This window comes from Carettochelys insculpta, chromosome 1, assembly GCF_033958435.1.
Source record: "Carettochelys insculpta isolate YL-2023 chromosome 1, ASM3395843v1, whole genome shotgun sequence".
Lineage (NCBI taxonomy): Eukaryota > Metazoa > Chordata > Testudines > Carettochelyidae > Carettochelys > Carettochelys insculpta.
The window spans coordinates 133,818,897-133,845,327 of NC_134137.1; the positions used below are offsets into that span (position 1 = coordinate 133,818,897).

General features: G+C 45.0%; 1 protein-coding gene across 2 annotated transcripts; it reads left to right on the forward strand.

Annotated features, from left to right (window-relative positions):
• The first annotated feature begins 7 nt into the window (after positions 1-7).
• Positions 8-24,562, forward strand: CHST7 (carbohydrate sulfotransferase 7). Of its 2 annotated transcripts, XR_012645288.1 has the most exons (3): positions 8-2,337; positions 16,993-18,108; positions 24,028-24,562. XR_012645288.1 is itself a non-coding variant. In XM_074992083.1 (2 exons), the coding sequence occupies exon 1, from the start codon at positions 951-953 to the stop codon at positions 2,304-2,306; it is 1,356 nt and encodes a 451-aa protein (XP_074848184.1). In that variant the 5' UTR covers positions 9-950; the 3' UTR covers positions 2,307-2,337; positions 24,028-24,562. The 2 variants fall into 2 exon arrangements, 1 of the variants encoding a protein (XP_074848184.1); XM_074992083.1 differs by lacking the exon at positions 16,993-18,108 and having other exon boundaries at positions 9-2,337.
• The last annotated feature ends 1,869 nt before the right edge of the window (positions 24,563-26,431 follow it).

Consider the following 26,431-nt stretch of genomic DNA (forward strand, 5'->3'; position numbering starts at 1 on the left):
GCTGCTCTGCATCCAGGTGCACAGGAAGAAGGGCACAAGAAGCCCACAAATTTTTGATTGAATTAGAATTTGAATTCTGCAGCACCCAGGCCTGCAAATATAAAGGTCTAGATGCGCAGCCAATGGAACTGGGTGGGGGGGAGGGTTGACAGCACAACTGCCCCCCACTACGCCAATGTCCACAGAGGAACCCGGGTGGGTTTGGCGGAGGGCTGAATTCTGTTGCTGGATGCTCTGAATTCTGGGACAGCACTTTGCATTCTGGGATTCTAATATGAAATACCCGCAAGCCAGCAGGGCTAAGGCACTGTGGGATAGGTACCCACAATGCACTGCTCATGCTCTCAAACTTACATAGGGCAATGGGGACACAGAAACGTGACGGGAAAATGATGGGTGGAATATCAAGCAGGTGTGGGGACAAAATTCGAATTCATAAGCACGAGGTTAAAAAAAAATCTAATGCGCTAAAAATCGACTTGATTTGGTAGTGCAGGCACAGGCTAAGGGCAGTGCAACAGGGGGCGGGTGTAGCGGAGCACTGGTACAACCGGTACGGGAAGGGCTCTGAGCCGCTGAACACAATTATAAACTGCACAGGAGGGAAATCGCTTGAAGCCAGCGCGCCGAGCGAGCTGCAGGAAGAGGCCCGGAAGGCTGCAGCCTCGGGGATCTCTCGCTGCGGCTCCTCGGCCAGCAGGGGCAGCTGTCTGCTGGAAGCGGCCCGTGGGGAGGAGCGGGGAGGAAGGCGGCGGCGACTGCGGCCGCAGCCTCTCAAGCTAGGGACTCTCCGGCATGAGGGCGTGTTTCCAGAGGGGGAGGGGCCCACGGGGCCAGCCCCCAGCCGCCGCCTCCGTCTCCGCCAAGTTTGTGCGCTTTCAAACCCTGCCGGCGGCGGCGGCTCAGCACAGCCGGGGCGCAGGGCGGGCGGTGGCGGTGGCTGCGGCGCTATGAAGAGCCGGCGGCGGTGGCGCTGGCAGCACCGCCGCCTGGCCCTGCTGCTGGCGCTCTACACGCTGCTACTGCTGCTCCTGGTGCCCTACGTGCAGGACTACGGGCGCGGGGTGGAGGAGGCGGCGCTGCAGCCCCGCTGCCCCAGCCTGCAGGAGGCGCTGGGCGACTGGGGCTGGGCGGAGGCGGACGAGGACGAGGCGCCCCCGCCGGCGGGCGAGGGGAAGCGGCACATCTACCTCCACGCCACCTGGCGCACGGGCTCCTCCTTCCTGGGGGAGCTGTTCAACCAGCACCCGGACGTCTTCTACCTGTACGAGCCCATGTGGCACCTGTGGCAGGCGCTGTACCCGGCCGACGCGCTCAGCCTGCAGGGCGCCCTGCGCGACATGCTCCGCTCGCTCTTCCGTTGCGACTTCTCCGTGCTGCGCCTCTACGCCGCCCCGCGGGACCCGCCCGGCGGCGGCGGGAACCTCACCACGGCCGGCCTCTTCGGCTGGCGGACCAACAGGGTGATCTGCTCGGCGCCGCTCTGCCCGGCCGCGCCCCGGGCCCGCCGCGAGGTCGGCCTGATCGACGGCGCCGCGTGCGAGCGGAGCTGCCCGCCGCGGGGGCTGCGGGAGCTGGAGGCCGAGTGCCGCAAGTACCCGGTGGTGGTGATCAAGGACGTGCGGCTGCTGGAGCTGGGCGCGCTGCTGCCGCTGCTGCGGGAGCCCGGCCTCAACCTGCGGGTCGTGCAGCTCTTCCGTGACCCCCGCGCCGTGCACAACTCCCGCCTCAAGGCCAAGCAGGCGCTGCTGCGCGAGAGCATCCAGGTGCTGCGGAGCCGGCACCGCGCCGAGCCCCGCGGGGCCTCCCGCCGGCAGCTGCTGCCGCTGGCGGCGCTAGGGGGCGCCGGTGGGTTCCGGGCGCCACCGTCGCAGCAGCAGCACCGGGCCGAGTTCTTCCTGAGCGGCGCCCTGGAGGTCATCTGCCAGGCCTGGCTGCGCGACCTGCTCTTCGCCCGCCGCGCCCCGGCCTGGCTGCGCCGCCGCTACACCCAGCTGCGCTACGAGGACCTGGTGCTGGAGCCCCGCGCCCAGCTGCGCCGCCTGCTGCGCTTCGCCGGCCTGCCCGTGCCGCCCGCCATGGAGAGCTTCGTGCTCAACATGACCCGCGGCGCCGCCTACTCCTCCGACCGGCCCTTCCTCATCTCCGCCCGGGACGCGCGGGAGGCCGTGCACGCCTGGCGGGAGCGGCTCAGCCGGGAGCAGGTGCGCCAGGTGGAGGCCGCCTGCGGCGAGGCCATGAGCCTCCTGTCCTACCCGCCCAGCGCCGAGCCCGCCGGCGGAGGCCAGGCCGGGGGCAGCAGGTAGCTAGCGGCCGCCTGCTGGACGGGCCATGCAGGTAACGCGCTTTGCCGCCTCTCCCGGCTGCGCGCCGGGCCGGGCAAGGGTACTGCTGGCTCCCCCGGGGGAGGGAGGTCGGGGGACCCCCCCCCAGGGGCGGGTGGAGAGGGGTGAAAGACGTGACCCCGCAGAAGTCGCTGGGAGTTTTGCCATTGGGCGTCTCCAGGCTTGGAGCTGGAGGTGGCAGTTCTGGCTGGAGACCAAATAGGTTGACCTGTGGTGAAACCCCTGAGGTCTGCCCAGCATCTAGAGGCAGGTCCTTTGCCAGCTGGTTTGGGCTGCAGGCTGGGGTGGGATCATCGGCAGGGGAAGGCAGAGTGTTCCCAAACAGCATTAGCTGGCGCTGCCCATATGTAACCCTACTCTGAGAGAGTGGCACCAAGACTACTTACAAGAAGAATGAGTCTCCTCTGCAGCCTTAGCTGAGCTCCAGCTGGCCTTTAGCTCAAGCTGCAGAGGCACCTGTACTAAGCTCCAGAGGTCCCAGGTTGGAGTTTGCCTGTGGGTGATTATGCATGTTCTGCCCAGTTTGTGCAACAGTTCTCTGGAGCTTGGCGGGGGCAGAGGAGGTTGCAGCTGGGCTTCAGCTGGCTACCCAGAGCTCCACTGTCTATCCCTGACTCTGCCAATGGCCTCATTGGGGTGGTGGGAGAGTGGGTGGGTAGGGACTTAGATGTGGGGGTGGGGTTGGCCTGTTGTAGGTCGCCTCCTTAAGCCCTGGCATCACATACTGCCCATGGCAAGGGAGCTGCTTCGTTGCTGGATGTATGTCTGCATTTGGTAGGAGCCTGGGTTCTACGAACCTGTGGGGGAAGTCTACATAGCAATGAAACAGCTTCATAAGAACTAGGTAGCTGAAGTGGGCCAGTAGCAGTTTTTCTTTGCCATGTAGACATACCCTGGTAGCATAGTTGTGGGCATGCTGGGTGGGGTAGGTTCGCTACTGGAGTGAGATCCCATCTGCCCATACTTAAGCTGCTGGCTCCTCCAGCTGCTGGTGCTAATGCTAACTACACTAAGGTTTTTAGTGCCCTACTTCAGTCAGAGCTAGTGAGAGTCTGGCTTCCCAAAATAGAAATTACACGTCCACCTCAAAGACTAGTCACTGAGTTCAGTGGTGCCAGGATGTCATCCTTAGTGCCTTGGGCTGGAGGCAGGTGTCCAGGTTAGATTTTAATTAAGATCCATGTGCCACAGCTGGGAAGCTACTCTCCATCCACACTGGACTCTACTCCCTGCTGTTGATTGTGGGACTTTCACACATCTAATTGTGCATCCAAATGAGGACTGAACATCTGGTTTTAAAATTACCATTGTTAAATGTCAGATTTCATACAAGGTTGAAATTAATAGGCACATAGGCTGTAGCTTCACAGAAAACAAGTAGTCCTGTAGTACCTTAAATACTAACAGCTATATTTATTAGGTAATGAGCTTTTGTGGGTAAGGCCTTAATTAAAGTAAATAAAGTTATTCTTAAAGGTGCTACCAGACTGCTTGTTTTTAATAGGGACAGTTACTCTTCCTAATGGGTTTTTGTTTCAGGCCAGGAGCAACACTTTTTTCCATCATTGCAAGGTTATTTTTGCAAGTTACAAACTTTTTTTAAGTGAAAGGTCATTCTGCAATGTTAGTCAGAAAAAATAAACCAGCAGTTGGGCTAAGAATGTGACATCACGAGACTGCAAGCAAGGAAGTAGGGATGTAGGAAGACACAGTTCACTTTTCACTTATGTGATGGGAACAGATCTAGTAAGATCTCTCTTTTTGCAGGCTGTCACAAACCTGGTTGTAAATGCTCCAAGAATTGGTGCTTTCACTCCTTCCTCTTGAGACTTTCCCTTGATGGGTTTGTGAATGGGTCATGTCTGATGTTAAAGGCACACTGTCAATTTAGAAATCCCAGTCAAAGCAAACTAATACTATCCTTGTTTCTGATATAAGTAGCACCTTAAGTTAAAACTGTAAAGGCTTTAAAATAATTTATCCAATTAATCTTCATTTGTTTTTCATTTGTCTATGGTGGTAAAAATTTATAAGTAACTTGCACTCCATGGTTAGACAGCATTGTGCATTGATATCAATCCGAGTTTATCCTTACATATACATCTTGTAAAAGCAGGCCCATATTAAAACCTACAGCTAATCATTGTTTCTAGAAGCTTTAAAGGTTCCCATGGGAACAGTTATTAAAACATTCCAGATAGTATGAAACCAAATTATACAAAAATGTAACTCCTTCAATTCTTTTTATTGCTCATTTAAAGAGAAGTGCAAAGAATAAATACATAGCTTAAATAAGTCTTAATTATTATCCTAATTTTAATGTAGAAGTGTTACCGTTTCTTTTGTCATATGATTCCTTAAGACTACAAATGCTAAGTAGAATTTAAACTATTTTCATAAGAATACTTACACAATAGGCTTTATACAACTTAAAATAGATTAAGCCTTGACTTTATAGTCTAACAGACCTTTTAACTGATTGGGACTCCAGTTTATAATGAGGAAAGGTGTCTTCACCTGAGAAGGCCTTTGCTGCCATTCCCGCTAACCCAATAACCTAATGACTGGGCTGGAGATAATCTTCCTCTATGTGGATTACAGTACACCACTCCTAATACAGTGTGTGGGAGACACATGATGTCAAGGAAAGGGGAACTGTTTCCATTAACTAGATGGTGATGACAGGAGTGAAATAAGCACTTGGCTACAGGAGGGCATTTGAAGATATTTGCTTAATCAGAATTCATAAAGTCTCTTTACAAAATTTCTAATGTAGGAATGTTTTAAACATTGTTTTAAGTGTTATCTAGTGTGACTAATATATTATTCTGAAAAATGAATCCTTGTTATTTCAACTTTGGTTTTATACACTAACAGAGAAAAAACATCTTACTTCCCTAACTTCCTACCTGACACAGTGCACAGAATTCAGTCAGTCACATCCTATCTCAACAATAACATTCTCTCCACTGGTAAATTTGCACACAGAAATGATTTACAAATATTTCCTAACAAGGGTAAGACAAACGAATCTTGGCAAAGCTCTACTTATCCTGAAGTTTGTTTAAAAATTTTTGGGATTCAGTGTGTGTCAAGATAATGTTTTCAGCTGGACTTCCTGGAATGCTCATACTAGAGTATGTTATCTTTTGGGGGGGGAGGGGAAAGAAAAAAGTTTAGTTGTATTTCAGAGAACTGGATCCTTATGTTCTTTCCAGCCCTTCCTTTTCTATTTTATTTTTCCCCCCTATCTGGCAGGATTTTGTAAGGGCATTCAAGGTTATATTCACATTATATTTAACACTTAAATATAAAATGAAACCATGAACTTCAAATCAGGAATAATCCAGGATCGAGAATAACACTATATAAGTAGGGTGCTGAAAATAAAGGTAGTTCAAAAGAAACATTTTATGGCTGCTGTTCCTGAAGGAGCATTTGAATTACATTCTGGCTAGGTCTATGTGGCACAGCTCTCCTGGCAGCTCCATGCTAATGAGCAGCCTCGAAATTGCAAATGGCTGCTCATTAGCGTGGTCCTGTGACTCATTAGCATAGCTGTGCAAGAGCTCACTCTTGGCAGAGGCAGGTACCGGAAGTAAAGAGGCCATGTGGATCTGCCCCTTCCAGCAAAAAGCCCCTCTGTCGCCAGCCCCTTATGCCTGAAAAAAATTCTTTTCAATACTTTTTTGCGAATAAGGGCACTTTGAAGTTGCGCTGGTACTTCAACGTGCGCACGGATGCATGGCATGCCAGCACTTTGAAGTTATCAACTTCAAAGTTGCAGCAGTGAGAATTAGCCTAATGAGGTGCTGCATATTAATCACAGCACCTCATTATTATTCCTTGCTCCTGCTGATTACCATGTCCCCTTTGAAGAAGAGGGCTAGTGTAGACAAAGCCTTAATGCCTTAATACAATTTCATTATCGGTGCATTTAAGGCAGACAGTAATTAACATGAATTTTTCCCTTCAGGATGTATTTTGCCTCCTACTTTTCTTTGAGACTGTTTGCAACATCCTATGCTCAGTCTGGAAACATATCTATTAAACGAGGGGCACAAAAATATAGTGCTATCTAATAAAGAATATTGGTATTTATCCACTCTGATTCAGGGGATTGCAAACAAAGCTTAAATCAGGACTAGCACTGTAGAGTGACTGTATTTGAGAGCTTTGGAGTTAAACAGAAGCAGATCTTTGTGAAAGGTGTGATAATGGGAAAGGAAACTGATTAAACTGCATTGCAAGGACAGCTGGGAATTACTGCTAAAATGCTTTGTTTTACTCTTCATAGTAGAGATTTTACTTTAAATAAAAGCAAAATCTCAATTCTAGTGAATGGTGTGATTAAAAAGTAAACATTTTATAGCTAACCTAAACTCCATGGCCTGAAAGGGGTAGATCAGTGCTAAAATCATGAGATTTTTAGCATTTCAGACTGAGATTTGGAACGACATACTTGGATTACATCATATGCTATGAGTTAACAACTTGTACCTACAATTTCATAGGAAAACAGGATCAAAGCTGATAGATGTTTGAAAGGATAACCTGTGTAATCTTCTTTAATGATTAGCTGTCATGGGGTTGCCTTCAGACATGTAGGAGCTCTACCAGTATGGCTGTTGCAAAATATTACGTTATACACATTTATGCCAAATCTGTGTTAATGCATATGAATAAGAGACTAGAACTGAAGACTCAATCAATGAATCTGCCCATTTAAGAGGACAATCTAGGGCACCATACAGTTTGCTATATAGGAATTCATTTGGGTAAATTGATGAAAGTCCAATAACAGCAATATTTACCTCTCATTTTACTTTGTTTTAATTTGGGACTTCATAGATCAATATTCAGGTGTAGTTGTAGAAAATTGTGCAATATGCTTATGTATTTCAGATACAGAGGAAACAATCTTAAGCGTTCAGGAGTGTTTTATTGTTTCCCTGATGCATGTGAAGATATGCAAATTTATGATAGTGCTCTCCTCTGAAAAGGGTCAGTGTAGTTTCTCATTTCTTAATACTTTTCATATTATATCTGGTAACTAAATAAAGATTTCTTTTTCCTTGTCAACTCTGGAAGGCTGAGACGCAAACTAAGTTCTTTTCTCTTCTCAAATATCAATAGTAAAAGTTTCAGCAAGCCAAACAAATTATGCCCTCAGACACTTAGGCAAGTCTGTTGCCTTAATGGGTTTCCTCCATGGCAATGGAACTTATTTCAGAAGGGGAAAAGAATTATGTTCAAAGTATGTTCTGAGATGTATTAGGTCAGTGTGTCTAGCAAGAATGTGGAGAGTTAAACACTTGTCACTAAATGTGGTTTATAGGGATGGTAAGTACAGCAAAAGGGTCTGCGAGGAAAAACCATTTTTTCAAATTGTTACAAAATCAGTACTTCAGGAACCACAATGCATGTGCATATGAGACAGTTCTTAATAAATAACGTCAAACTGTGCTTTATCACCTCTATTTTAAGAACAGTGTTCACACAATGATTTGCACCTGTTAGAAGGTTGTTACCCCCATCTCAAGGCTTTACCCTCCTCAGCCCCCAAATCTACCACCCATCCCCAGGCTTAGCCCCTCTCAGCCCCAAACCCACCCCCTCCATCTTTAGGCTTTAGCCACCTCAGCCCCCAAATCCACCCCCCCCCTCCAGTCCGCAGGATTAAGTTGCCTCAGCTGATGAGCTCCTTTACGGCTGCTGCCTCCCCCCCACCCACTGTTCCTCCCTTCCCTCCTCATCAGCAGGGCTGCATGGCTCCAGCAGGGGCAGACTCAGCTGCCCCTCCCCGCAGCTCTGTTGCTCACTTCCACCACCTGCAGCGCGGGTGGTTCCCAGCTCTGCCATGCTGAAATAATGGAACTACATTTAATTGGTTTAATGGGAGATCCCTTCTGGTTGTTAAACCAATTAAATGTAGTTCCATTATTTCAGCCATGGCAGGGCAGGGAGCTACAAGAGGAGTCAGCAGTGCCTAGAGCTGCAAGTGACTCTTTAAAGAGCTGCAGGTTGCCACCCCCGGTATAGTATGTGCTGTTTTGCAATACGCTACATCCACTAGGGAGTTTCAAAAAAAAAAAGCTGGTTTGGACCAGCTGATTGGGATTTCTGTGGCTAGTGCTCTGGGCTGAAAAACTGCTGTGTAGAAATTCAAGCCTGGGCTGGAGCCCAGTCTCTGGACGCTGAGACTGCAGTGTCCCAGAGCTCAGACTTGAGCCTGATCAGTTACACAGCAGTGTAGTGCTGTGAACCCACATCTTCCTACAGCCGTTGCCACGTGGTGGGTCTTTCGCCACTGCGTAAGATGCACCCAGCATCATTTTTCAGAACAGAACCATGCTGCGTGTAATGTTGGTATCACACTTGCATTAAACTTGGCAGAACTGCACCATTTTAGAGAAGGTGGGAAGAACAAGATTTGACTTGGCAGAGGAATTTTCAATATCCTACTTGTGTTAATCCTGGCTCTTTCAGCTGGAGAGTCTCATGAGCTGGATCATTTAACGTGCAGTTTAAATTGATACCTCTTCCGAATTAAAAACCTCCTGATGTATTGTTTTTCATGAGCAGAGTACTTTATTTACCAACAACAGTAGGATTCTACACCAAAAACATATACTGTATTTATTTTTATTTACGTTCATTAGCCTGGTTAAAATGCTGGTTATTTGAGAGTTCTGGATGATAGAATGCCGGCTAAGACAGAGTTTACTGTGTAAAGCACTGTAGCATAGTAAGTACTCTGAGAAATTTGGCCCTTAGTTATTTCAAATTGGGTGCCCAAGTGGAGTAGTTACTTTTAGATGTCAATCTTTTGGTGCATCCACTCCCAATCTATAAAACGGGAAAGATTACTAACCTCTTGTCTCACAGGGGTTTGTGAAGATAGGTTGATTAAAGTGCATGGCACATACAGATAGTATAATGATGAATGTCGTACAGAAGTCATTGGGAAAATAAAAAATTCTGTGGTCAGAGCAGTGTGTGAATAGAGTGCAGTAAATAAGGATGGTAACTACATACTGAACAAGGAGAAAATGAAATATTGAACATCCTACTCATTAGCTAGAAGTAGGCTGGATGGGTAGTGCCCAGAGGGAGTAAAATTGTATTTGATCATGTAATTAAAGAGAGAAGCTCAAGGAAGAGCACATTAATATTGCCAAGTGGTAACCTCATTTCCCAACTCTGGAGAGCTTAACTTTGAAACCCGACATGTTCTTTTGGTGTGATGTATGTATATTTAAAAAAAAATAAATACAATATGTAAGCTGTGTTGGCAGAAGAATTGGGATTCTTCCTTTGCACTCCCCACATGAAGCAGCTCCTGCTTTGAGAGGGATAACTTCTTAACTCTCCTTTTCGGAAGCTGATTCTGAACTACTTTGTAACCACATTTGATGTGAAATGTATGATCAGGAAAAACTGTCACGTGTCCTTCTGGGGGACATACTGCATTATTATTTAAATGGAAACAATCTAGTATTAGCATCTCCTTGGAGCAGAGGCCTTCATTTTAGCAAAGTCTCATTAAATATTTCTGTTCTTGATAAAATATTTAATTCAGTTTAGTACAATTGCTTAGTACAATAGCATAATATGTCATGAAACTTAAGCCTTGGAGAGTTCTTATGTTAAAATAAGAACTGTTTTAATATCAGTTTCTCAGATAATTAGGTAAGTCAGTGAAGGGTTTGTCTGATCCAATTTCCTTCCTGAAAGGATGTTTGCTACAGCACTGAACGACTTGCTTCAAGCTGGTTCGGGTGGTTTCACAAAGGCATGGGGGTTCTTACCAGGAGTATTTTGGGGACTTTCCCCACAACACTGTACAAAGTGAATTGTGAAGCCTGTTGAGCAGCTCAGGGCCCTAAGCAACTGCTTAGTCTGCTTATGACTAGCACTGGCTCTACACAGATGTTTGTCTCTTTAAATGAACAGAGATGAAGAGTACACAAAATGGACACAAGTGACTAAGGCCTGCTTTCAGGTCAAATACTTGCAAAAGGATTATTGTACTTCACTATATGAAGGGAATCTTAAGTCATAGGTTTCATTTCTGATTATAAACTTCCAGTAAACCCCTTGATTAAAAATAGAAGTAGTACTTGCAACGGTCAAAATTCTCCTCTAATAGCTTAAAATTGAAGCACTTATGCTCAGTCTAAAGATGATGCCATTCACAGTCTACATTATTGACGCAGTAGAGTGAATCGTTTGCTTGTGTTCTGTAACTGTAAAGCCACAAAGCCTCTACTACTTTTGTTCTGTCAGACGCTGGGCTGCTTTTAATTTTACATAATGTATGAAACCAGTATGTAGTTATCAGTAAGCCAGGTTAAGACTGTCAGCAGGCTAGGCTTACTTTGAAACTGAAGTTGTTTGCTTGGAGTTATTTCATCGTGTCCCATCATGCCTGTATTTTACTCTTGAGCATTCCTGCCATGAGTTCTGTTTTTAGGAGTGAAACAACCCAGAGGCTGCTGTGAGAACATTCTTGAATTGAGTGAGGATTTGGAGACAGATGTTCTTGGGAACAGAGCCCAACCCATTTATTGGCTGAGGAATGGATATATGGATGTCACAATTGTACTGGCAAAGGGCCTATGGTTCTGAATAGCTAGGCTGAACTGGCAATAAAAATAATTATTTTGTAATCTCTTCTGTTGGAAACAATGACCACGCATGCATGGTACAGGCTGCCTTTGCGGGGGGTAAAGAATCTTTATTTAGTATTTTTATTATGAAACCACTAGAATCACTTTCAGTGGCGTACAATTAACTAATGTCAATGCTTGATCTTGTACTGCCATTTGGAACTCTGGAAATAGAAAAAGCAGAGATCCATCCTGACCTAAAACAGCTTTTCAATGAGGACATGCATGGTTTCTAAATGGCTCTTCCATAAAAGATTGTCCCAGTTTCCAGGGAACCTGGAGTTGACTGTAAGTGAGACTGAGTACATACCATCTTAAGCAGAAAAACATTACAGAGATGTTGTGACTATTCCAAAAACAAGCATTGCAAACATTCAAGGATTGTTTTGATTTAGGTAAAACTTAAATTCAAATGTGCTTGACTCCCAGTCGCCCTTAATTCTACCTGTAGAAATACTATGCAACAATCATACTGTAGTATATTGTTTACCTGGGGATGACGAAACAACATGAGGACATTCATTCTACCCCTCTCTCCAAATGGTATCATAGGGTAGAGTTAAGATTGTTTGGGTACCCTCAGGTAGGAAAAGCCATAGTTAAAATATTTGGATTTCTTCATTTGAGCTTTGAATTTCATCAAGCAAAGTTCCCAGTGTATATCGCAGGGAGTTTCCTTGTGTAAGGACTGAACTTGGGTCTGCTGTCCATTCCACTTAGAATAACTCAACTGTTTTCTTTGCTTATCTCCTTTATACCAGTTTGGCAGATTCATGAGGTAGGGTGGCAGTTCTGAGTACAGTAAACTCTTTCATATCTGGCAGCCCCTATTGTACTTATGGAAAATGTAACTAAAATTTACTTATAGTTAAAATGCCGGTTATTTGAGAGTTCTGGATAATAGAATGCCAGATATGAAAGAGTTTACTGTATATGCAAAGTTGCTTGTGAAAGTAAGGCTATCTATTAGTCTAGAACAGGGGTCAGCAACCCTTGGTATGAGTGCCAAGAGTGGCACATGAGCTGATTTTCATCAACGTGTGTGGCAGGAGCTCAGCCCCATCCTTCCTCCACCAGCCAGCCAGGCGCTTGCTCAAAGCCATGCCACCTGTGGATGAGCAGAAGACCAGCCAATGCTGCCAACCACAACGCAAACAGTAAAGCTCTGCATCTTTATTTATTAATGAAGTTGTTGCAGGTGGGACTATCAGTGACTTTAAAAAGTATCGCTGACACTCGGACCATACATAGAGGTCAAAAGGTCAAATTTCAGCACTCTGCCTCAGAAAGGTTTCTGACCCCGGTCTAGAGGATACACACAAACAGATATGCATGCAAGCTCTGAAGTATGTGCATCTCTCAAACTACTGATGAATCTCATGATCATGTACACCTTTCAAGGTGACAGATAACAGATTAAAGATCTGACATTAGACTGTTAAGAAAAGGAAAATCTGTAACAGAGAATACATTTTAGAACATAAAGTAGTAGCCAAATCTTAAAAAAAAAAAAAAAAAAAAAAAAGTAAATCCTCGATTTAATGGACTAAGGGGGGAGAGGGGTGTCCGTTAATGCGAAAGTCCATTAAATCGGAGGGTTTACTGTAAATAACTAACAACTTTTTCTGTTCTAAAGAGATATCAAGCACCCCCCAGGCTCCAGTCCTCCCCCCCACCCCCAAATAAATGCTGGTGACTCACCAGAGCCACCACTGCTGGATCTGGAGCCTCTGCCAGAGGATCTGAAGCTGGAGATTCTGCTGGGGCTGCAGGAGCCCCGCCACAGCCATGGCTGGGAGCTCTGCCGCGGCTTGGAGCCCCTCTGCAGCAGCTGGAGCCCCGCCACCGCCACGGCTGGGGATGATGAGGTGGCAGCCCCACTCTTGCTGTGGCCTGGAGGAGGCGCCACTGCTGCTGGAGCTGCCGTGTGCTCCTCCCACCAGGGATGGGGCATGTACGCAAGTGCCCTCTGCCTGCGCATGTGCCCCAGCCCTGGTGGGAAGAACATGTGGTGGCTCTGGTGGCTGTCCAGGTCATGGCAGAAGGTCCAGCTGTGGTGACTCCTCCAGCGCAGCTGGAAGGCAGTCCCTCCGGCCACAGCCATGGCAGCTCCAGCGGTTCTGGTACGTTGCCTTAGAATGCTTTTCCTGGGTGGGGTGGGCAGGTGGGTTTAGGATGAAGTTAGGTATATGCCCAGCAAATGGTGTGGCCCAGTTACTAAATGCAAATATTTATAGGCTAACCATTCAGTGTTTACTTATTCAAATAGTAAGCTTTATTTGGAGATTAGAGATGTTGTTTTCTTAAATTTAACAGGCAGCATTGTGCTTTGAGTTCCATACCTCAAAACATTAATCTACTGACTGCATTTTTCCCATCCTTACGTTCAACAAAATAAACCCAGATAGCTATTTACTCAGAAAATAGTTTTCCCCCCCCGCCATGAATTTTCACCCTTTTTTGTTGTAGTAGTAGATTTGCAGGAAAAATTTTTAAAAAATAAAAACCAAAAGGCCCTATGAATGAAGGAGGCCTTGTAATTACTATAATGGCTCTTAGCCAAGATGGTCAGGGATGCAACCACCATCTTCTGGGTGACCTTAAAATTCCCTGCTCGAAGCTTGGACTGGTCACTGTCTACATTTGCCCTGTTTTGTTCATTCCCTCTGAGGCATTTGGCATAAACCACTCTCAGAAAACCGTACTGCATTAGGTGAACCACTGGTCTGACCCAGCACAGCCATTGTTATGTTCTCATGCACTTTGCACTGTCGTCAATTCACAAGGGTTTGCTGAATTACAGTGGTTAACTCCACAGCTTTTGATAGGTGCTCTGGGTTGGTATCAGGAATTACAAAGAGAGCTGGACTAAACATGAGGGAGGGATCCTCTCCAGCTGTCAGAAGAAAGGAGACAGGCATGCTGCATAACAATAGTAATCTAAGACCATGTAATTATAGACCACTCTGGAATGCATACGAGGGAGCACAGCTGAAGTTGTGGCCGTAATATCAGCTTTTCCATATCCGGGCTTTCAAGTGCTTCACTTTGTAAACCTATCATTATCTTTCCATGGAGTGTAAAGACTACTTTAACTCCTATTTGTGTGTGCACCGCAAGAGTGCCAAGGCCATTTGCTTGAAGCTGTCGTGTGCCCTAACTGTCAATGGCTCTACACTCCCACAGCTTCATGCAGAAAAGTCGGTGGTGAAAGCAAATGCTCTTCCAAGGGGTGGGCAGGAACTCTGGGGCAGACTGTAACCAGCCCTTCCATTTTTCACTGCAGTCATTACTAGGAAATAACCAAATAAGCAGTGGTCTGACGCTTGGTGCACAGTAGTCAGTGCTGCAAGTGGTATAGTAAGTGAGGTTACTGGCTGCCCCGATTTACTTCCAGAGAATATCCAAATTCACTACATTTTTCTTACTCCTTTATGAGACCTTGCACATGTGACCCACCTCACCTCAGAATACTCAAAGGTAGTTAAAGGCAGCCCATATGCCAACCCCTAAATTCAGATACATCTATTTTTTTACACTAATACTCAGGGCACACCTATGCGTTGAGTTGGGGCTGAGAGTCCCAGTGTAAGAGAGAGACAAATGCCATAGTGTAGGTGTAGTTATATTAGCAAAAGAGTCACTTAGCTGCTACAGCTTATTTAGCCTGGGGTGCATGCATAAGACATAATGGCTATGTCTACACTGAAACAAAACTTTGAAATGGCCATGCAAATTGAAATGCATATTCAACAACTAGGAATAAAGGGATTTTGAAGTTGGTGGGATCCTTTCGAAAAGGACCCCAACTGGATGAGCTGCGCGGGAGCAAAACGCGGCAATTTTGAAGACCCACAGCCAGCGGCCTGCTAATGAGGCGCTGAATATGCATTTCAGCCCCTCATTAGTAATCTTCAAAATGGCCATCTGCATAGCCATTTTGAAGTTTTATTTCAGTGGTGTAGACGTAGCCAATAGCAGTTTTTTTTTTTTGTCAGTATACATTGTGTCTATGCTGTGAGAATTTGCCAGTATAAGTTGTACCAGCAAACACATTATACTGCATACAAAGCCTAAATTAAAATTTCTCTCCAGCAGTGTTAAGATACGGTAAACTCTTTCATAGCTGGCATTCTATCATTGCGAGTTCTCAAATAACCAGCATTTTAACCATAAGTAAATTTTAGTTACGTTTTCTATACAGTATAGCTTATAGTAAAAGTAAATACACATAAATGCAGCAAATACAGTATAAGTTTACAAAACAAAAAAAGCAGTCCAGTAGCACTTTAAAGACTAACAAAATATAAGTTTACAGTGTACAATACTATTGTTGGTAAATAAAGTATTCTGCATGCATTCTTGTTTGTTTCTTATATCTAATTTTGTTTTTCCTTAGTATTATGCATTGCTAGGTATACCTCTTTCTTAGCCAGACTATTTGAATATCCAGTAACCTCCCTGTCTTTGGGCTGCCAAATATGAAGGAGTTTACTGTACACTCAGGCTAATGCATTGCCATAATACATGTTTCATGAAATGTATTTTCCTAATGAAGCAAATTATTTTTCTATATTTGAGTGATACACAAGTAGGGTGAATATAAGGAAAATGAATAATACTTTTTATAATTTTTTTATTTTTCTTGGTAAAAATCAGTTGAACCTGCAAGTGAAAGGGCTTACCCATTCACTGTGAAGTTTGAAGAGGGCTGGCAACAGAGCTCATAAAGTTGAAAGAGGAGGAGGAGTAGTATGACCTAGGTAGTGCTTATTTTAAGTTGTAGTGTGTTCAGCTTTGTGCTTTAGAGGCCATGTTTAAGTGTAGAATTTTTTAAAATAAAGGTTGAACCTCTCTAATCCAGCACTCTCTTGTCCGGCAACATCCATAATCCAGCATGACTTTATTTAGCTAGACCACCACTTATCATGAGTGTGGCCAAGTTTCCTGTGGTCCCATAAAGTTTGTGTACAGCCACCAGCCCTGCCTCTCAGTGTTCTGTGCTTTATTTAGCTGTAATTTACCTTTAAATGTCTTCTAAATGCCCAGTCAGCAGTGGAAGTGTGGGTAATGTGCTAGACAATATTGACCTCCTGTGGTCTGGCGAATTCTCTCATTCAGCACCAGTCAGGTCTCGAGGGTGCCGGACTAGAGATGTTCAACGTGTAGGAGGTTTGTCTAGGGGATATTTCCCTATTTTGATTATGGGTAGGATGACCAATAGTACTGTTTTGGCAGGGACAGTCTTTTATTAAGCCCTGTCCTGGCCATCCTAATTACAGTGAACCTCCAGTTTACATGGGGGTTATGTTCTTGCAACCCCCAAGTAAGTCCTGAGGGTGCTGGACTAGAGAGTTTCAACCTGCAGTCAGTTAACATAGTAGCAACCTCAGTCTCTAGGTAAGAACTGTAAATTTTTTCTAACTTGGTGCACTTGCTTAGCATATGTACATGTTGAGTTCAGAGCATACATTTATTTCCCTTCAATTCTTATCTACTCTAGTTTGAAATTTCTGTGAAACAATGACCAATCTTAAATGTCCTGTTATTCATTCCACACCAGACACATTCTTGTTTAATTTGTAATTTGAAAACAGCAGAATCAATATCTGTATTCAATTTTATTTAAAACTTCAAGTTAAGAGAACCAGAACACAAACATTGTATTTTTTTTTAAATCACATTTTCAAACCATCATGCTACATAGAAATCGTGATGAGAAATGAAGTTTTATAAGAGACTTCATCATGTAGAAACTTTCTCTAGCCTGACCCTGAAAACAGATAAATTATGTTATTATTCAGGGATGTTGCTATCACCTAATTCCCTTAGCAAAGACCATCTAAATCAGCAAGGGGTTAAAATAGCTATCCACAATGTTCTAGACACTTACTGGAAAAGGTTAGGGAAATAAAGTAGCAAACTGCAATTTCATTGGACTGAGAGTACAATATAAATGCTGCCTTTCCTTGCAGTAAGAACTAGCCCACTCGCGTCGACTCCGCTGGCTTGGCCACGTCCACAGGATGAATGATGGAAGGATTCCAAAAGACATCCTGTATGGTGAGCTAGCCTCTGGCAAAAGACCTCCCGGACGCCCCCAGTTGCGTTACAAAGATGTCTGCAAGAGAGACCTCAGAGAGGTAGACATCGAGCTGGACAACTGGGAAGATCTAGCAGACGACCGCAGCACATGGAGGCAGGGGTTACACAAGGGCCTTCAGAAGGGCGAGTTGAAGATCAGACAGCTAGCAGAGGAGAAGCGAGCGCACAGAAAGCACAATAAGGACTTGCCAGACACCCACTACATCTGCAAGAGATGCAGCAAGGACTGTCACTCTTGTGTGGGTCTTTATAGTCACAACAGACGCTGTAAATGAAGTCCTCAATTGAAACTTTAAAGGGCGCGATCCATGGTCTATGCAGACTGAAGGATGCCTACTACTACTACTCGACAACAACTTAAGGGTTCCCTGGAAGACTGCTTAAAAAGGATATTGGGACTTTATCACTATTTTTTTTGTTTCTATTTTAGAGGCAGGGAGAAAGACTGACCTTGGAATTCTTCCAGCGAGGTTCCACTTAAGCTGTTCTGTGCACTGAGGTTCTGACTGTCCACAAGATGATTTGCATTCATCTCCTGTTGGAACTAGTTAAATAGCCAGAGGATAGATGTGTACTGAAAATTTAGTGTCCAAAGATTTAGAATTTAAAATGTAGAGCCTTTCAGATTTAAAATTTAACCATTCTGAAATTGGTCTCCAGTCACCCACAGAGAATGTGCAAGAAGAAAGTTCCTTAATCTTTGATGTCATGCTGTGTTCCTTTATTGTTAAAGGGAGTTGAGAACAACTGAGGTACAGGGTCAACTTATCTGAATTATAGACAGCTTCTGGAAGTAGCTATGTTAAGTGATCAATTTTTGCACCTCCTAAGCATAGGTTCTCTTTCTAGACCTAGAAGGGAGGTGCTTGCATAAATAACAGCTGACAGAATTTTCCAAGATGATAGATGCAGTAATAGTGTGGGTTATTGTAGTAGAACCCCTGCAAGTCCCTAATGATCTTCATGAAGCCACAGCTTAACACTTAGTAAGTATTGCCAGCTGAATAAGAACTTGAAAGACCTTTTATTTCTGCTCTCTCCCTACACCTTCCAAAAGCTAGACCCTGCTAGGGCAATAATTATCTAAACCAGAAATTGGCAGCCTTCGCCATGCATCCCAGCAGCGTAATCCACTGGTAGGCCCCAAGACAATTAGTTGACTTGAGCGTCTGCAGGCATGGCCCCCAGGTGCTCCTAGTGGCTCTGCCTCGTGGTTACCAGCACAGCAGGAAGGTGTGCGGACTGGTTCTGCACTTCCTGCAGCTCGCATTGACTGGGAACAGTAACCTGTGGCCACTGGAAGCAGCAGGGGCTTGTAACTGTGGATGCTCAACATAACTGTTTTTCAGCCTGCCAGGAGATTAGCCTGATGGACCACATGCCAGAGATTGCTGATCCTGCTCCAAACCCTTGCTCTGTCATAGAATTGTAGGACACTTGAACGGGAGGGGACCTTGAGAGATCATTGAGTCCAGTTCCCTGCTCTCTTGGCAGGACCAAGCATCATCTAGGCAATCCCTGATGGGTATCTATGTAACGCGCTCTTCAGAATCTCCAGTGATGTAGATTCCACAATCTCCCTAGGTAATTTATTCCAGTGTTTAACCACCCTGACACTTAGGAAGTTTTTCCTAATGTACAGCCTAAACCTCCCTTGCTGCAGTTTACGCCCATTATTCGTTGTCCTATCCTCAGAGGCCAAGGAGAACAATTTTTCTCCCTTCTCCTTGAAACCCTCTTTAAAGGTACTTGAAAACCACTCTCCTGTCCTAAGTCTTCTCTTTTCTAAACTAAATAAGCCCAGTTCTTTCAGTCTTCCCTCATAGCTCATGTTCTCAAGAACTGTAATCATTCCTGTTCCTCTTCTCTGGACTATCGTGATTGAAATGTGGTGCCCAGAACTGGACACACTACTCCAACTGAGGCCTAATATCCATTTTACAGAAAGTCCTTGGGACCTCTCAGCTATTTCTAGGTTGTCGTTGTTGTCATTTGGGCAAAATTTGTAGGCACCTTGCCAAAAGGGAGAAAACACTGAGCTAAGAGGCCCTTGTTCTGCACCCTGGAAGTCACAGAAGCACTGTTGTCATTTTCTTCACCATGCATAAAGATCTCACACCTTGGCTATGTCTACACTAGCCCCAAACTTCGAAATGGCCATCTGCTCATAGGAATAAGGGGACTTCGAAGTAGCCGGGGTCCTTTCGAAAAGGAGCCCCCTCGGGACGAGCCGCGCGGTGGCGAGCCACGTCAATTTCGAAGTGCTGCGGCTGCCCGCATGCTAATGAGGTGCTGAATATGTATTACAGCGCTTCATTAGTAAACTTCGAAATGGCCATATGCATGGCCATTTCAAAGTTTTTGGGTAGTGTAGACATAGCCAATGTTACAGAAAGTAAAAAAAAAACAAAAAAAAAAAAAACTGTCATAAACCACAAAATTCACTGAGCATTTTCATATGCAGTGGACGAAAATGACATGTTACAAATGAGTGTTAGAACAATTTAGTACTTAGCTTCCCAGAGGGCTGCTGCTCCTACAGCAGGTTTTGTGCCTGACTCTGGCTTTTCTTCCGTGCTCATGAACAGGAGGAGGTGGACAGGCAAATCAGTCCCCAAAGTTAAGTTACTTTATTACAGAGCTGCACATTGGAGACTAGCCAAGTGATGTGTGATATGACATCATCAGCATGGACACCCTGGGATAATACTTCCTGTTGCATGGCAGAAAAGGGGGATGATTTGTACAAGAGCATTTTTACCTAGTTTTAAGAATTATTTTCTGCTGAACTAAAGAGGACGTCTATAACAAAAGCCCCCAACTGAAGGGTAAATAGCCATATTTATTGGGAATCAGAGCAAACTTTTTGTTGAATAAAACTTAGTGAATAATAGTATGCAGAGAAGAGTGTGCAGTCCTGACACTATTATATTACATGAGGGTAATATTAAGCCACTGGAAGAATAGGTACCTTGTGTGCTAATACAAGGGGGTCTGCGGTGCTGCTGTCATACGTCATTCAGCTAAGTTGCAAAGCACCTTTCGTCTTTGGTAAATAGGTCTGGTTTTGGAGGTGGATAGGGAAGGCAAGAGAAAACTCTGAAGCAGGCCGTCACTTTGAATTCTAGTTGTCGAATGATTTTATGCTACTCACATTTCATATGGGTTTGCCTGGGCTTTTATGAGGTAGTACAGGTTGAAGGTCTCTTCCCCGGCACCCTTGGGACCTGACCAGTGCCGGACAAGCGAATTTGCTGGAACAGGGGAGGTCAATATTTTCTAGCACATTACCAAAACTCTCACTTTTTACTGGGCTCTAAGAAGACACTCAGGGGCAAATCACAGCTAAATAACAGCACAGTACACTGAGAGCCAAGACTAGCGGCTTTAAACAAACTTTGAGACTTCAGGAAACTTGGCCCTAACCATGATAAGCCCAGCTAACTAAAATCGCGTCGGATTATGCAGTTTGCGGGGGGGAGAGCATTCTAGATTGGAGAGGCTCAACCTGTGCATGAAAAGGTATCGATAGAAGTATGTCTTTCTGCCACTTGCAGAGTAAAATCCTGTTAAACAATACTACATACAGGCTGTGTCTAGAATAACCCCCAGCTTCAAAGGGGGCATAGTAATTAGGGTGTTAGGAGATTACTAATGAAGTGCTGCGCTGCACATGCAGTGCTTCATTAGGCTAAATCTCCCCCATGGCAACTTCAGTGTGAAACTTCGAAGGGCCGGCTTGCGTGTAGCTGCGGGAATTTCAGAGTGCCTACGCTCCTTCGAAGTCCCTTTCTCCTAGGTGTGGGCACTTCAAACTACCCACAGATAACCTGCGGCTACACTCAAGCCAGAACTTTGAAGTTGCTGCAGGGGAGATTTAGCCTAATAAAATTGTGCTGCATATGCACCACAGCACTTCATTAGTAATCTCCCAACACGCTAGTTACCATGCTTCCTTTGAAGCTGGGGGCTAATCTAGACAGAGGCACACTGACAAGTGTACAGCAGACCCCCCCGGCTGCAACTTACGCATAGGTTGTGTTCCTTGGCAACCACATGTATGTCCAATTCTGTACAAGTTGGGACCAAGTGGGGGAGGAGCCCTGCCACCTTCAGGTCCCCTAGTCCTAGCTGTGCCCGGCTTCCTGCTCCTGTGGCGTTCAGTTTCACAGCTCCTGTAAGTGGAGGGGAGCTGGGAGCCAGGCTGCCGCCTGGTTCCCAGTTCTCTGCGGCTCTCAGGAGCTGGAAAACTGAACAGTGCTGCTGTGCTGGTCAGTTTCCTGGCTCCAGCAAGCAGAGGGGAGCCGGAACCAGGCTACCGCCCAGTTCCCACCTCCCCAACACTCAATGATTTCAACTCACATTATTACAAGAAACATGTAAGTTGGAGGTCTACTGTACTACATCAGTGCTGAACTGATGCTGTTAATTTGACACACTATGGTTTGATAATGTGTCAGTAAAGTTCTCATGAAATGGAAAACTCAGTGGGTCTGAGATATGCAAATTTAATTAATTAAGTGCAGGATTTTTATTATTTTCAGTGGGGCTGAATAACTTGAGAAAGGCTTGACTTACAATGTCCATGAAATGTTACTAAACAGCAATTAAATTTACAAGATAGAAACATACTGCTGGCTTATGTTCAAAATTGAGACCGACATTTTTGGAACAGACTGCTTTTTCATTGACTAATCCAACAAGCTTAGTGATCAAATTAGGGTTATAATGTATAAACGCCCTATAGAATGTTTACATTCTTTTTTTTTTTTTTTTTTTTTTTTTTTTAAAAAAAAAAAGTCTGTTGCATAATACTGCCAGGTAATAACGTCTTCATCGCAGGACACAACTTAATTCTCTATATATTGTCTGTAAAGTACTTGCAATTGCGAAGTGATGGCAAGCCCCATTCACAAATTAATAAATGTAAATAATTAAAGTACCGGTAAATATGTTAATCTATTTTGTTAATATATTTGATAGGGGTATTTGTTTATACTACACCTGGTCTGTCTTCTCTTCAAATATAGTATTTTATTGCTACACTGTGGGGGTCTTGTATTGCTGGTAATCTTAAAAAAATGCTGAGTGGCTGCAGTCTTGCATGTTTGAACAAGCTAATTGAAGCACATGGGTTATTAATGAAACTGACTATACACTCGTCCCTCGCTATACAAGCACAATTGGCTCCCAAATTTCTGTTCATAGGCGAAAACTCATAAGAGCAACACTAAATTCCCATTAAAATACATGTAAAAGTCCCCAATTTGTTCCAAGGGCTTGTAACTTGACATAAATCAGTTGAGTTTAGGTACTTTTCTGATGTATTTGAATAGTTTGGCACCAGAAATAGGATGTAGTGTACATCTGTAGAGCAGGAATTTCGAACTTAGGGGTCGGGACCCAAACATGGGCCCCATTAGATTTGTCAAAGGTCGCCAGCTGGGCAGTTTCCAGCTGCATGTGGCTGTTAAAGAAGCCATTTGCAGTTTCTTAATACTGCTGCCTCAGGCAGATATCTGTCAATGGAGAGAGCTGCCATCTCCAGCAGCTAATCTCCATCACTATCGCTAGCAATTACCTTATGCCTAGGTGCTGAAACCTTAACACTTGATTTAATTTGCTGGGAGCAGGAGGGCTGGGTGAGCAGCCCCAGTGAAGAGGAAGAGGCTGTGGGAGGAGGAGGAGGAGTATCTAAGGCTGGGGCTGTTGAGGGATGCGGGGGAGGGGGGGTGGTTCTAAGTCTGGGGAGAATTTGGGGCTGCAGGGAGAGTCTAATGCTGGGGGTATTTAGGGGCTGTTGGGGGTTTAAAGCTGGGGGCACTTTGGGGCTGCTTGGAGGTGTGTAAGCATTGGGGCAGTTTGGGGCTGCTGAGGGGCTCTAAGGATGGAGGAAGTTTGGGGCTGCTGGGGGGCTCTAAGGATGGAGGAGGTTTGGGGCTGCTGGGGGGCTCTAAGGATGAAGGTAGTTTGGGACCGTGGGGGTTGGGGGGGGCAATTAAAACCTGGCTGAAGGTGAGGTCTGCGGGGCAGGCGGGGGGTCCAATACAGTAAACACTGGCATTACCCAGGAGTTGTTCCTGCAACCCCTGCATAACTTGAATTTTCCTGAAATGGGAGGGGAGCCAGGAACCACAAGTGCTGGTCAGTTTCCTGGCTCCCAGAGTGGCAGGAGTTGGGAACCAGGGGCAGGCTGGTTCCAGTCTCCCCCTGGCTTGTGGGACAGCAGACTGATCAGGTCATGGCTGGTCAGTTTCACTTTCCTGTCATTGCAGGGTAGGGAACCAGGCTAAGAGCCTTCTCCTTCTTTTCCCCCAGCTGCAGGGCTGTCAGACAGCTGCATGTCTGAGGGAAGGGAGGGAGAAGGCTCCAACTGCGGGTCTCCCCGCCCCCAGCCAGGGTGCCCCATGGCTGGAGCTGAGCCAGCCACAGGGTTGCAGGTCTCCTCAGCCAAGGACCCTGCTCATATAAGCATTGGAAGTTCACTCATGTAGTGAATAAAGGCAGGTATGTAGGTTCCTCATTTTAGCAAGCACTTTTAAGTACTCACTAAATGTGGGATGAGCATATTGCTAAATCAATCTATAGGAAAAAGTTTGTCAATGCACACAGCAACAAATTTTTGTGCTTTTGGTCCTAGCTCTCACCTTGTTTTATTGTGACTTGATTCCTTGCCTTCTGCTATCTCTATTTAAAATTCCTTGATATTGTTTGTATATTTTACGGTATATTGCTGCTTAATATAATTATAATACACAGCCTATGAGCTACAAGCTTAAAATTCCTGCAGTTTAAAAAAGTTCACACTGTTCTCTTCATATGAGTTTTGTTTTGAGAATACTGAAGTTGCTTGTTGCAGGAAAAAAATGTTCTAATGTAGTGCTACTTTTTCCTCCCTCGCATAGCTGGAACTGCAGACATTGGAAGGATGGGTGTTACTGTACAGCCAAGGACAGTGAAGAAAAATTCATCCTGGAAGAGAACAACATTCCGCATTCATTCAGAACTTCGCTTTATGCTAACTGTATAGTTCTGCATAGCAGAACAAATTTACATCTGCTAAAACAGGTGGACACAATGATTTCATTTCCAGTAAGGACATGACAGTGCAATATGGACAACTATAAGCCTCCAGTTATGGAGTGGTTTGTTTTACTGTTTGAAACTGCCATTCTGTGATCAATTGTAGGTGCTTTTTCTGGCAACTAGCTGACATACATTTTTAAAGTTACTCACAAGACTTGGACAAATCATTTAGTATTGGAGACTCAGTATTTGCACCGGTAATATTGTACACTTGAGATTTCTAGCACAACTTTCATAGCACTAGGTGGTTTTTAAAATGCTCTGTTTCCCTACCCTGTAACTGGGAAATTATTTTATCCTACTACCAAGGCTGTTTTAGACTTATGAACACAGTAAATTATATATTAAGTTTGATTATGCAGACTCTTTCTTGGGAGCTGGGGAAGAAGGGAGGAGCTGATTACATTTCTACTGTAACCTACAGACAGCACAAAAACACTGCACCATACTCTTCCAAGGAAATGCACAGAAACCGCTGTGGGAGAGGGAAAAAATTTCAGGACTGGTGACAGCATAGCAGAGGTTCTGTCCCCTTATGCTAAGCTCTTCACAAAATGCAAAGCTAAAATCTACTTGAAATGTGTTCATTGTTAACTCGCTGCATAAGCCTTTTCAAAGAATGCTAAAGCTATGGGGCATTTATTCAGTTTTCTGCAATCTGGGGTTTAATTTGGCTCCAGATTTAAGTCTTCTATGAAAGAGCTTGTTTCACAAAAGCTAGGACTCGTGGAATAGAATTCCCTTTGAAAGCTGACGAATTCACTGCTCCCCTATGCTGCTGAAAATCCCTTCACTGCAGCTTTGTTATGCTATGCAAATCTGAAGTAGACATTTGCATTTCTCAGTTTAGACAAGCTGGCCAGATCTGTATTAGAAACGTTTACTAGCATAGCCATGCCTGTTGGGGCAGTCGAGTTTTCGAGACATTGCCCTGCCTACAAAAGCCTGAGCCTAAGCAGTTATATTGGTGTAAGCGCTTTTTGAGTTACAGCCTGCACAACTATATCAGCACAATCTGTCTAGCTCAGGGACGAGTTATATCAGCCCCAGAGGCCCAGTCTGGCTTGCCAAGCATTTCTCTACCCCATTGATCAGTCGCGCATGCATACTTACAGCCAGCAGCATGCTTTCAGCTACCACCCCCCCGCCTTGTTCTGTCTGCAGCCAAACTGCTCCTAGGTTTCTCCTGCTAACTTTTCAGGGAGAGAAAGGGAATTGCTGAAGTCGGGTGTTCCCCTGCCCCTGTACTCCATCTCTGCAGAGCAGGAATTGAAGAGGGGGAGAGACAGCAGAGCTGCTCCAGTCTGAAGCATGGATGGTAAGTGACTCAGGAGAGCAGGGAAAGGGTTAAACATGGGAACAGGTCAGATTATCTTTACAGACACAGAGGGTGGCATCTCTTTGAAACTTACCTAGCGTGCACACACTGCAGCATGCACTCAGCGTCACAAAGGCTGTGGTTCACACAGTGTTCCTCTTTCACACACCCTATCTTTGTAGGCCCCAGCTCCAACCCTTCAGCCCACAGCCTTGCCCCACGACCAGTACCAAAAGTCCACAGGGTGGCCCCTCTGCAAAAACTGTTGCCGACCCCTGCTCTAGTGGAACTGTTAACACTGGAGAGTGACCAGTAGACTTCGAGAAGGCTCCTGCCATACCATGCTTTTGAAGACAATTCAGAAGACATTTTTAAGAGAGAGTCAGGTTGCTCTAGCTTTGGCCACTTCAGAAACATTTTCCTAACTGAAATGTATATATGAGCTACGATCGCTGTTTGATTTCCTCCCCCGCCCCCCCATTTTATTTCTTACAAGTGGTGGAAGAGGAAGAGTCACTACTAAAAATAAATTTCTCACATTTTCCCCAGATTGGGTGATGCCGTCCTTCCCCTGGCCAAAAAAGTACTGAAGTTCAAGGGGAATTCTGCTGAATTGTAGACTTCAGCACTAAGTAGAACATAACTGTTTCTTTCACATTTTCCTCGTTTTGGTACACAGGCGTATTTTTAAAACATAAGAAATCACTACAGAAGCATTTGGATTTTTATCAGATGGAACCTTAAGGTCTTTCTTCCATCATACTGCAAACCTGTCTTACTAAAACAGTACTTTCCACTACCAAAACCAATTCTCTTTCTCAATGTTGGCAAGCTGTACAATGCACACAGGATATAGGAGAATAATTGTGTTCTTGTTACTGAGCTGTTCTGGTCCACTTCACTCT

Bases quoted from the DNA above. Each gene is read 5' to 3' on its own strand.
- CHST7 (XM_074992083.1), top strand. From the start codon at position 951: ATGAAGAGCCGGCGGCGGTGGCGCTGGCAGCACCGCCGCCTGGCCCTG.